Genomic DNA, 15,444 nt, shown 5'->3' with positions numbered 1-15,444 from the left:
AGTGCGGCCGAGGGGCGCAGGCCGGGCAGGAACAGTCGGCTCTGTGGGTGACACGCCGCAGGCTGCGGATGCCTTCTCCACCGGCGCCGCCCTCGCCCCGGCCGCCCCGGGCGGGCGCTGCCCCTGCCCGCTGCCAAGATGGCGCCCGCGGCTTCCCCGCCCCTCAGCGGCGGCCCGGGGCGTGTGCGGGAGCGCGGGCGGGGCGGGCGATGTGGCGACGCTCGGCCCCTCCTGCCCGGCCGGCACTCGCCGCGGCCCGGGTAGGCTGCGGGAGAGGCCGCGGCAGCGCGGCGGGAGCTGAGGGAGGCCGGGGCGCGGTAGGTGGCGGCGCGGGGCGGCCGGTCCCGGCCGGGAGCGGGCGGCGGCGCAGCGCGGGGCTCCTCCCGCGCCCCGCGGCTCTGTCCGGCAGCCGCTGGCCTGTGGGGCCCGCCGGGGTCCGGAGCGGCCGCGGAGCCCGGGGCAGAAGGGCGGTGGCTGTGGCTGTCACTGCCGGGCCGGGAGCGGCCGTACCCGGGGCTCTGGCGGCGCCGCTCGGCTGCCCTGCGGCTTTCCCCTGCCAAAGCGAGCAAGCGCCACGGACACCGAACGGCCGAGCTCTCCGTCAGCGGCAATAGTGACAGAGAGCAAAGCGGTGCGACTGCCGCCGCCCCAGTGCCCAGGTTGTCTGTGGGCTTTAAGTGCGAATTTGTTTTCCTTCCTCCACCAAAGGCCTGAAGGGTGTGTTTTCACTTTCAGAGATTAAAACCGAAGCGGCACTGGCGAAGAACGGACATGCTTGACACTTGTCTGCAGTTGCTTGTGTTGCGCCTCGTTGTTTACTCGCAAAGGAGAGACTGAGACTCTTTCTTGGCTTCTTCTCTGGTTATGATATAATAATAAAGCAAAACTGTGGAAAAAGCACCTGGGAGCTGAGCATGGTAGGATCTTGAAGGGAAAAGTACCTGGGTTCGACGGGAAGAGGAAGGGGAGGAATGGCATCCCGAGAGAGACTGTATGAGCTTTGGATGCTTTACTGCAATAAGGTAAATATTTGTGTTTGTTTGCTTTTATCCTCTCTTGTTTGGTCAGGTATTTAAACTGTAACATCTTTTTTCTTGGAAATTGCATAGACATGATTAGCCTCTGAAAGGATGTAATTGCACTTCTTAGACTTACAGCCTCATCCCATGGTTTGCTGTTCAAGTTGGTCTTTTTATGTTTGAGAATTGCAGTGTTCCTGGGTCAGTTTAAGCAGTTATTGTAGCTATATATTTTAACTATGTGAATGCACACGTTTACATAATTCATTTTGTAGCAACTAAACTGCTCTGTATTAATTTAATTAAGTACTGCCTAGTATTCAGCTTTTTACTTGCTGATTTCTGAACAGCTTCAATTTTATTTAACCTTTTTTAGCAAAATCCTTCCCAAAGAACAGATTTGTTAAGTTGCTCCAGAGTCTGCCTTTGCTGGCTATTGCCATAATATCTACATACTCCATTAGTAGTGAATTTCCTTCACCTGGCAGAAATAATACAAAAATGCTGTCCTGCTTCCATTTGCTTTTTATAGTGTAAAGCAATTAATGTGTTTAAAGCACATACCCTGATTGCTGCCGGGTGTGCCGAGTATGTAGAGAAATTGGATTGCAGATTATCAGAATAGGTGGCTGTAAAATAAGTAGCATACAGAAAACAGCTGTAAAGGTGGAGGAAAGGACTGATCTACTGTCATGCAGGAGCTCAGTGGCAAGGGTAGCTTTCCATGGCCTTATTCTCTGGGTTGTTTTGCGTTTTTGCAGTCTCATGCTTCGTTTGTATTTCGGTTTCTTTAAGTCTCCAATCCAGTAGGACATAAGGGTAGAACAGTCCTTCGCTTGTTCCTCCCACCTCATTTCTAGAGAATGTGAGATGTTAAGTACAGACCATTTAACACAAGTGCACAAAGTACTTGTCTTAATTGTATTGTTTCCTAATTTTTGTACCGCCTTAATCCTCTACACGGTGTTAGACCTAGTGCAAGCATAACGGCGTGGTACCAGTTCTTACTGCTCCCCGTGTGGGTGATCTGCTGGCTTGGACCTTTGCCTTTTAAACCAGTGTAGTAATGATAATGGCAGTAGGAAGTGGAGTAGCACTGGAGAAGATGGATGTTTTGCCCGTGAGTTCATCGATGTGAGAGGAACAAATGCACTTGGAATACATTCAGGGAATCCAGACTTGACTCAGCTTTGGGAGACACTAAGGCAGCAGAAATGAGCCAAGTTCTGAATTTCTTTGATTGGCTGTTCTTTGGCTCTTTCCTCCCTTGTTGTTTAAAATATTCTTCTGTCTGTCTTGGACCTACTCCCCCTTTGCTGGAACCTTTCATTCAGATTGTGTGCTATCTGTCTCCATGTTGTTCATAGCAGGAAGTTTGCATGAAGGAGTGCTATTTAAAATGTGTAGTTTAGATCACTTAGGGGATGTTCAGTTACTTTATGGGAATGATATGCACAATCTACTCAGCTGTCAGGTGGTAGAGGATGAGCTGTTTGAAATAAATAATCTTTTCATATGTTCAGTCTCCTCATTAGCTATCAGTGACTTTTTGGCCTTTTTTCTTTCAGACCCATATATTAAGGGCATGATAAAATGAATTTGTTTGTTGATAAGGGCTTGTTCCTAAGTAACAAAATATGTATTTTAAAAATAAAATGGAGTTTCTTCAACATATGAGGGCAATTGGAGTGATCCAAAAAAGGGGAGTCTTCTCTTCACTTTTTCAAGAAGTGTTAAGCACAAAACAGGTTTCTTCCCTATCTCTCAACTGGTTCAGGTTAAAATGATATCTTATTCTGCTTCAGGCATGCATCCAGAATGACAGTATTAAGCTTGGTGAAGTTAAAAGCAGATGAAGAAGTTATATCTCCATCTTGGGATGTAAAATGTGGGAGGCCCTAAAGTAAATTAATTTATTCAGTCCACTTGGAAACATCTGTATATTGTGCTTTGTTCTTCTCAGAGCATCTAGCAGAATGGGAAGGTGTAGCAATAATTACCAGTGATAGGATATAGTGGTTTAGAGAGAAGTTGTTTAGAGCTGGGAGTGAAGTGTTTATACCTGCCCAGTGCAGTGCAGTATGTTGCACTGCAGTGATTGTCCCTGGATGACATCCTGGGAAATAAAGCTAGGCAAATTCTTCAAACTAGAAAATGGCTGGAGAGTGACAGTTGAGTAAGGCACAGTAAATTCCTATTTATTGTGCCACAAATCCCAAATACGTCGCTTTAGCTTTTGCAGCCTTGTTAGCTACAGAAACAGTGAAATCCAAGCTACTCCTTTGTGATGCTTCCAACTGTTGCTAATGGTCTTGTCTTGATAATCGGGTCCTTCGTGATAATCTTTTAAATGCAGCCCCCTCTGCTAAAGCAGCAAGGCTTTTCACAGCTTTCAAGTGCTACATAATGCTGTGTTACCATCTATCCTGGGTCGTGACTTTTGTTCTGTGTGATCCCTTGACATCCCTGGCAGCATCAGGTGTCAGTTGCAACGCTCAGTTTTGTGCAAAGTAACACCAGGAAGGCATTTCTCAATTTTCATTGCTTCTTGAGCAGTTGAGGCATTGGAGATATGGGCAGATAGCAGCATTAAGCAGGGCCTTTGCAGGAGCAGTTTTTGGAAGACACCATGTATGAGGTGGTTTAATTTTTCTGGGGGTTTTTTTGTTGTTGTGGTGGGATTTTTTTGCTTGTTTGTGGTTTTTAAAAGTATTTTGAATTTTTTTTTTAAAGATAATATTTGGGTGTCTGCAAGAGTTTGGTTTTAGTTGGTATTCAATTGTTTTCATTTCGCACTTTCTAATCTAAGGGAGGGATTTGGTTTTGGATTTTTTTTCTCCTTCTGTTTCCCTAAAAGCTACAGATTGCAGTCGGCTGTTACAGATTAAAGTAGTAGCCACATTGATTTACAATGCTTCTGATGTTGCATGGAAGCAGTTTAAAACTTCTTTAGATTTAGTAAAATTTAGATTTGAGTCACTGAGGTTGTTACCATGTTGTATTATTCACAGCCTAAATCTGTTTTTGTCTTGAGTATTTTGTTGGCTTTGGTTTTTTCTTTCTTTTTTTCAATTTGTTAAAGTTTCTGTATAGAGTGCCTTTTTAAGGATGTAACTTCCTGATGATTTTCAGTTTGAAATGATTTTAGTGGTTGGGGGATGTTTTTCTGTTCAGTGAACTGTTAATGTACAACACCTTTACTCAAATATTGATATGAATGTGAACTGCTGTCTTCTCATCCAAATGTTTGAATGAGCATTTTAAGATAATTGAGTTGTGTAAAATAGGTTGCAACATTTTTTTCCAGGTGACTGATAGTTAAAAGCCTTCAATAACCTACAGAGGAGCATGGAACACTCCTTATTTAAGTGCACATAGAGCAGATAGCTGGAAATGCTTTACTAATGTAAGTGTACAGCAGGAGTAGAGCTCCATGAGGTAGAAGAAAAGGACATGCTTTCATGTGTGTCTGTGACTTCTTTGGATTTGTGACAGAGCTAATCTACCAGTTTTGTCTTGTAACATTAGACTGTCGTGGCTGCAATATTACTATGGTAATATTGCTATTGCTATTGTGATATTGGTTGACTAACCTTTTATTAGATATCAATTTTATATCAGTATAGAAAATTTATTTCTCTTTCATTATCCTCTGAAGTAGCTTTTGCTGCAGATTCAAATTAAAGAGATTCAACCTTTGTCCTATCTGTAAGATTTTAAGTATATGTTGTAGTTCACCTCCAGTTGTTCTGTTAGGTATTTCAGACTCTTAGACATAAAGCATGTCAGGATTTCTGGTATTTTGGATTTTATTCAGAAAGTGTTCAGATAGCCTTTTATGTGGAGATTTTTTTCTAATCTGTGAAAATAAGAGATCCTAGCTGCCTTCAAAAGGGATTTCAAAGGCATTAATTCAAGCACTTGACTGCAACATTCACATCAGCTTTCATGATACTACAATGATTCTGAGCTTTTTCTTACACTCTTGTCTTGAATATAGCCCTGATTTCATTTAAACACTGCCTTTTCCTGTGAGATGACACAATGATTTCAAGGGAAAGCTGTGAATGTTCTTCACTCAGTTTGGGGCCCGTGCTTCTCATTTCAAGAGGGAATGTTCAGCCTTGGTGTCATTGATACAGTCAGGGCTGTGTGTGTTAGCTGATCATAATGATCTGGTCTTTACTAATGCAGAGAGCTGAGGCAGTCACATCCCTTGCTGTGTTAAGAGCAGCAGACCTGTGCATAAGCTGTTATCTCAAATGTGCTTTCTTACCTTGTGCTGCACCTCTCATTTGTTTTTACAAAATGTGATTGTATTGAAATAATACACTACAATTGTAGTTTTCTCTCTGGCACAGTGAGGGATATCTTTGTATTATAAATATCTTCTCATTTGATGTTGTAACATTGTTTCTCAAATAAATGTGCCTTTAGGCAAATTGTGCTTTGCTGTGGTGAAAAGCATGTAATTCAACAAGAACATAATAATCATTGACATGGAATTGTAAGCCCCGTGTGAAACACTGGCCATGGCATCTCAAATGTGATCTCATCTGGCTTGGCTTGCCCTTGCCTTCCTTCTTGGGCAGTTGCTGACTTGTCAGTGATGCAGATCACATTGCTATATGTTGCCTTTGTTAGAATTTGATAAAGAATGATTCAGCTTACACTTAGATGAATTTGAGCAAACCAAGTCCTCAGTAAAAGTAGTTTTTAGTAATTCACTGTCATGTAAATTCATGCCTCTGCTGAAACAGTGAAGTCTTTGAAGGAGTTGCTGTGTAAGATATCTTTTCTGTAGATTGTTTTAAGTAATTTTTTTCGTTCCTAGGGACTGTAACCTGTAGAAGAACACGTCACTTGTGGCCATGTGGTGACAAAAATATCTTTGTTCTGTCTCTATTCAAGAGGCTGAACTAAGAATGGATAGAGATAACAGTTGGTCTTATGAATTAACAGTTGGTCTAATTCTGAATTAACTGCTATTTAAAGAGCTGTCTCCTAGTCCAAGAACTAACATAATTCTGATATTTACAAATATAGAACTTCTCATATAAATAGCTGACATCAGTGTATGAGCCATCAGTCTCTGGAGTGGCTGTTTCCTTCCTTAATTATGGGCCAGGGTGACCTTGTGCTGGTAGTTGTTCAGACACAGAACAGAGACTGACACAGAGAATGCAGATTTCAGGTTGCAGTGAGGCAGCAGATAAATCTAAACAGGCAAAGATGTAAGAGAACCGTAACATTTTACAAGCTATGAAGAAATGACTGTTGCTCATTCTTTCATACAAGCAGCTGTGCATATATGTAGCTGCTACTGCTGGACAAAGTAGAGTCTCAGGTTTGTTGGTGTATTTGATGTAAGATTCAGGGTTTTAGTGTAGTCCAACATTTAGAATTTCCACGTGTCTATGGGTTTGTGGATCAGCACTTTACAGAACCATAAGAAACATCCGGTTCTGAACACGCCAACAAATAATTCAGATCAAGCTTTTATTGATGTGAAAGAGTCGAGTGTCTCTTAAATGGAATGATATATCACAAAGCTGTGAGCACAGGCTTCTGCTTCTATATGTGATGCTCTAATATAGAGAGAAATTAACAAACCCTGCATTGTTGTGTGTGTCTGAGTTACAGCTCTTTTAACTTGGCCAGCTGGGCAGCCTTGGAGATGACGTGTGTCCTGGTGAGAGAATATTGCCAAATCAACTCAAATATGCAGTATGTTTGTGCTGATTCTGAAATGAGAGAAAGGCTTGCTAGCTGCCGATTGAACAGCTTTGGAGCTTGAGGCCTGAATCCAAATGTTGTCAGTAGACACTGTTAAAATATTTACAGGCTTCAGAAAGGTTAAACAGCTTCTGTACGAGAGAGAAGAGCTTCTCTAATTACTGAGCTTTTCTTGCTGAAAGAATTATATGTGAGTATGGGAACAAACATCAAAACATGCACATCTCAACAGTACCAATAAGCCCCTTTTTCTTAAAAAAACCCACTAATTTGCTCAAGCCCAACTCTTCCAATTTAGCTTCTACTAAATGGGAGGCTGCAGTGGAGGACAGTGGGAGACATGACAGGGAGCACCAAGAAATGAAAACTGTATTTGATTATTTTCCTCATAAACCCTGTCTTGAATTTGGTATCTCAGTCTTCTCCAAGTATGTGCAAATCTAAACATTAGCTGTGAGTTCTCTGTGCTGGTAAGATGTTTGTGTGTGTTGATGCATTCTCTGATTTTTAAAGCATAATCCAATTTATGGTTGAGGATTACATTTGCCTTTAGTAAGCAATGGGAATAAGTGATATTAAATACATAGTGAGTGGGTAAAGCTCCTGGGAGTAAAGCAGGGTATAGAAAAGAAGTGTGTTATTTACAGATATCTGGCTCTAGTTAATTGTGCTGGTCATTTAAAAACTGAACTAGCAGAAGTGCAGTGGATGCCAAACAGAATTTGGGCAAGTAACCCATATTCTGCTATGCTGTAGTTTTTGAGGTTTTTTTTAAGTGTTCTTCTGAAAAGTGAATTTGGGGATTTTAAATGATACCCCTTCAGTCTATACATGAATTATACCTTCAGTGCATAGTTCAGCTTCAGTATTTTAAGTAAGGCCAGGTGAGACTGAAGAGGCAAAACCAAATAGTTAAATACATAGCTAATGATACAGAAATTTATTTTAGTTTAATTTGGTATAATCACTTGACACTTCGAAACAAATACTTTTGTCTTTGAAACAAAGCCTTTTTTTGCTAAGCTGTGTTCCATTTCTCAGCCTTATCTGCTGGAACACATAGCTAGACAATATTTAGCTGTTGATATGGTGAAATAGGCTGATGTTTTACTGTTGTAGCACCATCCTGCTTCCTTTCTGTCTGTGATAAACTTGTATTGTCTCTTGCACTGCATTGAAAGTTAGAAACTCAGTGGGGCAAAAGCTGACTTTGTGTGTTGGTGCTAAAATTCAGCCTTTTTCTCTTGTCAGATAGTGGCAAAATTTGGAGTTTATAAGCAGTTAAGAGTTCAAGTCTTACATAAGGTAGTTTGAATTTTCATTAAATTTAGGCTAATCTTGTCACTGTAGACTTTTGGCATCATGTTAGTTCAGTTATCTTTGAATCATTTAGGATGCTTCTTGTTCCCCTTAAAATAAAGTTTCCAGTTGGTTCACAATGCCAAATTTGGTGGGAAAATTGAATGTTAATAGAATGAAATTTGTTACAGTATGGTAAGTTCCTGGTAAGTATTCTGTGTGGTGGACTCCAGAAGGCTGAAATAGGGTATATTGACTTGTACATGGGGCTTGCCTGGTGGAACTTTCTGTCAAATGTGAAGACATTAAAATCTGAATTCACATTAATTAGATTGGCATGGATGGCATCAGATACATGCCAGTTTCAAGCTACAAGGTTGTAATTGTATCATCATTGAAAAACAACAGCAACAATAAAAAAGGCAAGAGGAAGAAAAATAGAGGCTTTACTTCTATTTTAGTAAGAAAATTCTTTCATTTTGTTTTTCCAGTTTTGTTGGAGATCTGAAGTAAAAAGGAAAATTAATAAATTGTTTGGATTGTCTTTAAAGCAATACTAGAAGAGTAAAAATATTTTTGTTTTGAGAAGAAAAATACTAAACTTGACCTAAAGTTGAGAAGACAAGAAAAATACTAAACTTGAGCTAAATGCTATCATGATTGACAGCTATAGGCTTATTTTGGTATAAATCCCTATGCTAAAGAGAATTTTTAACTTGTCCCAAAATAGTGGTTTCTATCGTGATTCACTGCAACTTCCATTTATAAAACAAAGCATCACCACTCCATCCCTTTTGCTTTTAATTCTGGAAATGGAACAGAATGCTTGTGTGGATGTTGAAAATGGAAATTTATAGTTACTTGCCAGGAGCTTTTGGATCCACTGATTCAAAAATCACTATTTTGATTATAATGGAAAGTTGAGCCCAAAGGTGATTCCCCAGTCAATTAGAATTGATTGATTGAATTTATCAAGGCAGTTATGCCAATTTCCAATGGTTTATCATGAAATTTTTACTAATTCTAACTGTGGTGTTGCTGCTATAACAAAGCTTTTCATGTTTAATTTTGACATTTATATGAAAGGTTCACAAAAAGCATAGGCACTGTCATATTGCACAGTAAAGGCTGCTAGGAGTTCTCATGCTGGAAATGTAGCCTTTTATGTCTGAAAACATGAAGAGAAAGAGCTCCCTTAACACAAATCTTCTAATTCCCAAATGAATAGTTTATTTCAAACAGTGTTGAGAAGTGTTCTGCAAGTCTGCATTATGCAGACTACTTCAATTAATTTAAAGATGAGTAAACTCAGCAGTGATCTAAAGGCAATGTTTCATGTTTAGTTTCCTAATATTACATTTTGTAAGTCTAATTGAACCTTGACACCAAAGGATTGTTCTTATTTTGACTAAAATGCTTGGGGATGGGGGATTACTTATGATAATGCCAGTGAGATTTTTTGGTTGTGCTTCTAAGCTGAAATCCACTTTGAAGGTTGACTGAGAGCTAGCACGGGAGTCAGACCCGGCTGGCTGTTTGATGGCTGCATGTTAAATTTAACAACTTCAAACAACTGCCTTGTCCAACAAGTCGGGCTTGTCTGATAGCTGCACTCTGAACTGCCCTGCAGGGAATTTTTGCCTTTAGAGCATGGAATGTGACCCTGCCAAGAGCCTCGGGTGGATCCAGCTTTTGTTTTAGCAACTAATACTTCCTGAACATATCTGTAAAATTCTACTGAGCTTTGCCCTTCCATTCTTTGCCTGAAGCCTTAGTAGAAATGGAAGTCAATACTAAATCTGAAATAAACCCTTTATATAAATACATAAACAGTGTTGGTTTGAGGCCTTGGGTAAATGTACTTGTACAGGCACAGGGATGAAGGCTTTCAGCTGGGAGGACTTCAGTGCCAGTTTGGTGTAAAATGTTCTCATTTAACTGAGAGCTAGCTGTAAGATTAGTACTACCTGGCTTCTTAATGGATATAAAACATGTTATACTGGTTCAAAGATTTCTTGTGACCTTCTTGCATAGATTGAAAAATAAGAGTGTGTTAGAATATTTTTGTCATTCATTTAATCACTTTTCATAGAGACCAGGAAAGGCTCTTGTAATTTCCAGACAATTCAGTGTATGTAAGACAAGAGCCTGTCCCCAGCTAGTGTAGATTTTGGCTGTGATTTCTTTTCACTTTATTGCCTCAGAGAAGGTCCTGCCTGTCTGAAGGGCACCAGAGGAGATCCTCACTGGGCTATGGGCATGGTTCAGTGCTGGAGGTGGTGAATTGGGAGCCTGTGTCAGCTTATACATCCAAATTGCAAGTGTGAACACTCCATGGGAATCTTGATAATTGCTTGGCAGAATTTAGTCACAGTCACAGGCTTGCAGTGCACACTGGGGACCAGTACAATGGGTTTATTTAGCAAATGTTTTTTTCTTTCTAGCATTGTATTAACTAATTTGGAAAAGAAAAAAAAAACCCCCAACCTAACCCTCCTCTGACTGTTTCATGGGAAATGGGTTTAGTGTGTTATGGTTTGGAGTGGTTTTTGAGGTTATTTTCAGTACCTGTTAGAAACACTCCACTGCTCAGGCCTGGCAGTGTTTGGTTTTTTGTTTTTTTTTTAAAGTGTAAAGAGCTGTAGCAACTCTTACTGTGCTGAGAGGATCTTGGGAAAATGGAGGCCTGAAGGGTGGTGTGTCATTGTGCTGGGTTGGGTTATTTGTTTGTTTCTCTAATGAAAACCAGAGGTATTCAGGGAAGGGAAGGAACAAGGAAGTATTTTCACTTTCAGCTGCTCTGAGCTATGTTTGATTTAATAGGCACAAAGGACTTATTTTTCATTAGTGCAGGTGAGTGACTGCTGTAGCACTTTCAAAGGCCTTCATTACAATGGGCTGAGCTCAGAAGCCTAAGCTTAGCCTCTGCCAACTTGTGGCTATTAACAAAAACTTTTATATTCCTGGGCTCTTTATTTTATTTTTCAGTGGTTTTTTCATAGACTTTTGTTACAATGACACCTTTAGGATAGCCTTGTTTCCATTTATCACTATGAAGAGAAATGGCTGACTTGAGTTTTATTTTACCTTCTTGGAGTTCAAGCCATGGGGAAGTTATCTTCCAGAAGGTTTAAGGCATACAGTTTCTATATGTGAATTATTATTCAAATAAATTACATAAATTTGACCTGCAGAAAAGCTAGGCAGGGTTCAGGTAAATAAATGAAAAGCTTAGACTTGTAACTAAGAATACTTTAAGGTTTCAGAAAACAGCATTTCTTATCTTGTAATTGAAAAGTTGTAACTGGTGAAAGGCATTTTATTACCACTTAGAAGCTTCTTCCTGCTTTTACTGCTTCTGCACCAATCAAAAATGTCCTTCTTGATTTCTTGTTGATCTAAGAGGACATGTGTGCAGAGTGTGTGTGGTGGGGCTGGAAAAGAATACCAATCCTCACATTGCTTTGTCACAGTTTAGCCTTGTGGTGTATTGCCAAAGCATACAGTGCTTTGTAAACTGTGCTCTCCAAGTGCATCTTCAGCCAGCCCCACAGAAAACAATTTGGGGCTGTTTTCTGACATCCAGCCTCCAGCTGCCTGTCTGCAGAATGATAACAAAAGGGTAACTTTCAGAGGGGAAATGCATTCCATAGGTTTTGCTGCTTCCTTAGGAGGACCACACATGTGATGTAGTAGCTCACAGTTTACAGTGGATCAGGTGCAGTTGAGGTTGCAGTTCAGTGATTTGTTGCCCTCAGTGGCATGGTGGATCCCATGGGATGCTCTCTTCTGACACCTAGTAACACAGATATTTGTCATATTGCAACATGCACTGGCTTGGAAAGTTGATCTGGCACTGGAGAACACAAATGTATTAATGTTAAATTAAGATAATTTGTGTTCTGCTCTTTATATGGTTTACCACTTCTGTTGTGGGACAATAGGGGATTGTTGAAAAGGTGAGTGGGGGGGAGGACTTAACAGAAATACATTTTTTTTTCATTTTTAATTCCATCAAATTTAAACTCCAGATTAAGTGGGACCAGCTGACCTCAAGAAAAAGTTCAGTTCAAGGTAAAGATGCTGGGTAGGATAATTGCATTGTACATAAAATCACAGTGTAAACAAAACTGTTATTACTGCCTGGTTTTGTTATGAACTTGGAATATTAAACCACTGTAAAAAGACTGTTTGTTCTGAACTATGATACCTTTGCTTTGAAAGAATGTAAGATGCATCTGATTAACATAGGCAGGTCTTCAGAAAGGTTGTATGTATTTAGCTGTGGTTTAGGACATTTGTATATACTTTGCCAAGGGTAACATTTACCATTTTCAGTTTCCTTTCCTAAAACTTTTTCAGTAAAATCTAAATTTTCTTGGAGCTTTCAACAGGAGACTGGTACCTAATAAAGAAAAAAAAAAACCCTGCACCAGATTTGAAGTTAGAAAGCTGTTTATAGCTTCTGTTTCTAACATTATTGACATCACTTACATGAAATATTTTAATTGTAGCCCATTTGCTAAATATTTTGTCAGTTTTTCCTGGAATGAACTTCTGCTTCACAAGTCTTCATTTTTGTTCATTTCTGGAAAGGAGGCATGCCTCTGTTAGCTGGTGTATAATGGAGATCTATTTCTTGGTGTTTCTCATGTTGCTAAGTGATCTTGTTTACTTTTTTGCCTTCATAATTTAAAAAAAAAAAAATTGTTTAAGTGGTTTTGAGTTAGTGATGGAAATCTCTAGATTTGACTCTGAGTCAGCTGTTGTATAAACTGTTTTCTACTGGCACATACCACTAGTGCTACCTGGTATTTTGATATAAAATCTGATTATTTTAATAACTTGGAATATTACATTATTAATTGACTGGCAGGGGATTGACATGAAGGGAGTTTGGTTGAATTGTATGCTGCAGGAATAATCAAACAGCACAGCATTTCTTGTTTTTACCAGGAGCAGGAAGAGTTCTAGTGGCACAGCAAATTGAGCAGTGTGTGCTCTACAGGTAACCAGACACTTCTGGCTGTTTCATAACATGTGGTTTACTCTTGCCATCTGTATAAGTGCTATTTCTTGCAAATTTTGTCTGCCAGTGCTCTCTTATTCCCAGTCTGTACTGGTAGTTTTGAAAAGGCATTGGAGTTCAAAGATAAAGAAGCTTGAAACTAATTTAGGCTGTATCATTAAAAAGGAGCAAGCAGGCATTTAATATAACTTTGTCTTTTGCCCTACCCTTCCCCTTTTCTCATCCTTGACTTTTGTTAAAGCAATTTTAAGTCAGATAGTGTTGTTATTTGAACATCTTCTTTCATGGTAACCAAGAAAAACAGGTTTTTTACACAAGTTTACTGTTAGCAATTAGGAATGAGCCTGAGTTGTGTCAACAAAGAATTTTAATTTGGGAACATGAATCTAGTGTTTCTTGTTGGATTTCAAGGAGGAGCTTCTCATGCCAACGAAGAAGCAGTTTGTTCAACAGGGAACAAGTCTGTTAAGTTCAGTTTTTGCACGTGTTTATGGCCATTTTCATCAGGGGCATGGACACATGGATATGGCAGCATTTCTGTTCATTACTTCCTGTAGTTGCTTTCTCCTTTGTAGCCTGAGCTCTGTTGTAATTACTAAAATGGTATCCTGGTTTCTCTTGTCTTTATGATCCTGTGAAATAGTTTGCTTGCAGCTAAAATTACTTACTGTGAAATGCAAGAAAGTTAAAGCTTTGAACATGTGAACGTTTTTGAGAAGTTGGGCTGTCTGAAGACAGTGTCTTCTACTACTTCTAAATCATTATTTTAGGCAAGTCTTATTTCTTGTCTAACTTTTGGGTTGATTTTCAATATGTTTGATGTCTGAACCTGGGAAATGTTCACCTACTTGTGATAATCCAACAAACTCTGTAGCTTAAAGCAGCAGCTTGGAAACCTTGAAATTATTCTTTATCTCAACTGCTTCCTTCATTCTGTGTTTTGCAATTCCACGTTGAGGACAATTGGTAGGTGTGTTTAAGATTAGTTAACCATTTGGTAGTTCAGTGCATATTAAACATGAGAACAAGGCTACATTACACTTTCAGAACATAGTGCTGTTTTGACAAAATTTTAACAGAAAAAGAAAGACGTGATTACTTAAATAATTAAAAAGTGAATAAAAGCAGAGATGAGGAGAAGAAAGATTATGAAGGAGGGAGAGATTAGGAACTAAACAGAGGAAGGGAAAATAAGACAATGAGGAAAAATGAATAAGAAAATGCTATCAAATCAGCAGAAGTGAATAATCAGATAAGATATGTATCTAGCTGAGGGTTTTATTTGGCACCTGTTGTCACAGTACCTGAACACATTTTATATATAATTAATAGTGATAGTGAAGTAAATTGTGTCGGGATGTTTGTGACACTTTTTGCTTGAGTTGAGGATGGCTTTTGGGGACACAGAGAAGGGTAAAGGTTTAGAATGAGAAGGGGATTCCCATGCTTTGTAACTCCTGTACATGCTGTGGAAAGATGCTCTGGGAAGAGCTTTGCACCACTTGAGGTTCTGGATTTAGGTGTTTGTTTTATTCTGAGGTTGTTAGTTTGTTTTGTTTGTGTGGTTTTTTAAAACTTTGTTTTGTTTGATTTCTTTCCTTCGTGGAGGGCTCTTTCATAGGTAGCTGTTTTACACTGACAGGACTCTGTTAGTCTTTCTTGGTCACTTTCTTTTACACTGACATTGCTGCAGAAAGAGTGTGTTTATTACAGATATTCACTTTGCTCTTCAATCTTAACTCTGCAGGGAAACATTATCTTATTTGGGAACATCTGTTGTAGTATAAAGGCAACAAACAAAAGGGAGGAGATACAGAAGAAGGAAAAGGATAAAGAAAAATGTTTTCAACTTCTGCAAAATGTTATAAATTATGGAACGGATTCAGAAATCATTTGTAATCTCAAATACTTCAGGCAAAATTTTTAAAACTGTTTTGAAAATTATTTGTGGTGTAGAATGGACTATGTGCATGTGTGTTAATGAACAAGAACAGTCCTGGCAAAGGAATATGTTAGCTATGGGCCGGCAGCTTGTTTTTGAAAATTAAGCAGCTTGACTTGGAAAGTAAGGCTACCTCAAACGCATATTTTGACAGCATTTCCCTGTGTGTTTGCAGTGGTCTAGGGTCTGTCCTAGTTCCTGGGGCAGTGTCTAGCCCTGAGGGACTGCTGGTCACAAACACAGTCTTTGTGCTCTACTAGGAACAAATAGGAGGCTTAAATGTAATTTTAATCTGTTAATAGCTATCTAATATGCAAGTCATAGTTTCTACATTGTGTTTTCTGAACACCATCTGTCTCTAATCTGCTGTTATCTGCCATATTGACCTATGAGTGAAGCAAAAAGGAAATTATTTTGTG

At 39.4% G+C, this 15,444-nt stretch overlaps 1 protein-coding gene across 3 annotated transcripts in view; it reads left to right on the top strand.

Moving 5' to 3' along the window:
* Window positions 1–516: 516 nt before the first annotated feature.
* NBEAL1 (neurobeachin like 1) overlaps window positions 517–15,444 on the top strand; it is a 78,100-nt gene continuing 63,172 nt past the window's right edge. For all 3 annotated transcript variants that reach the window (XM_059475781.1, XM_059475778.1, XM_059475780.1), the window contains exon 1: window positions 517–1,022. In XM_059475781.1, the coding sequence (XP_059331764.1) occupies window positions 972–1,022 (51 nt within the window). In that variant the 5' untranslated portion in view covers window positions 517–971. The remainder of the gene's footprint in view (window positions 1,023–15,444) is intronic.

The sequence above is a fragment of the Ammospiza nelsoni genome, chromosome 7 (assembly GCF_027579445.1).
Source record: "Ammospiza nelsoni isolate bAmmNel1 chromosome 7, bAmmNel1.pri, whole genome shotgun sequence".
Taxonomy (NCBI): domain Eukaryota; kingdom Metazoa; phylum Chordata; class Aves; order Passeriformes; family Passerellidae; genus Ammospiza; species Ammospiza nelsoni.
Note: the sequence above shows the minus strand (reverse complement) of the source record. Positions and strands in the feature narration are given on the sequence as shown.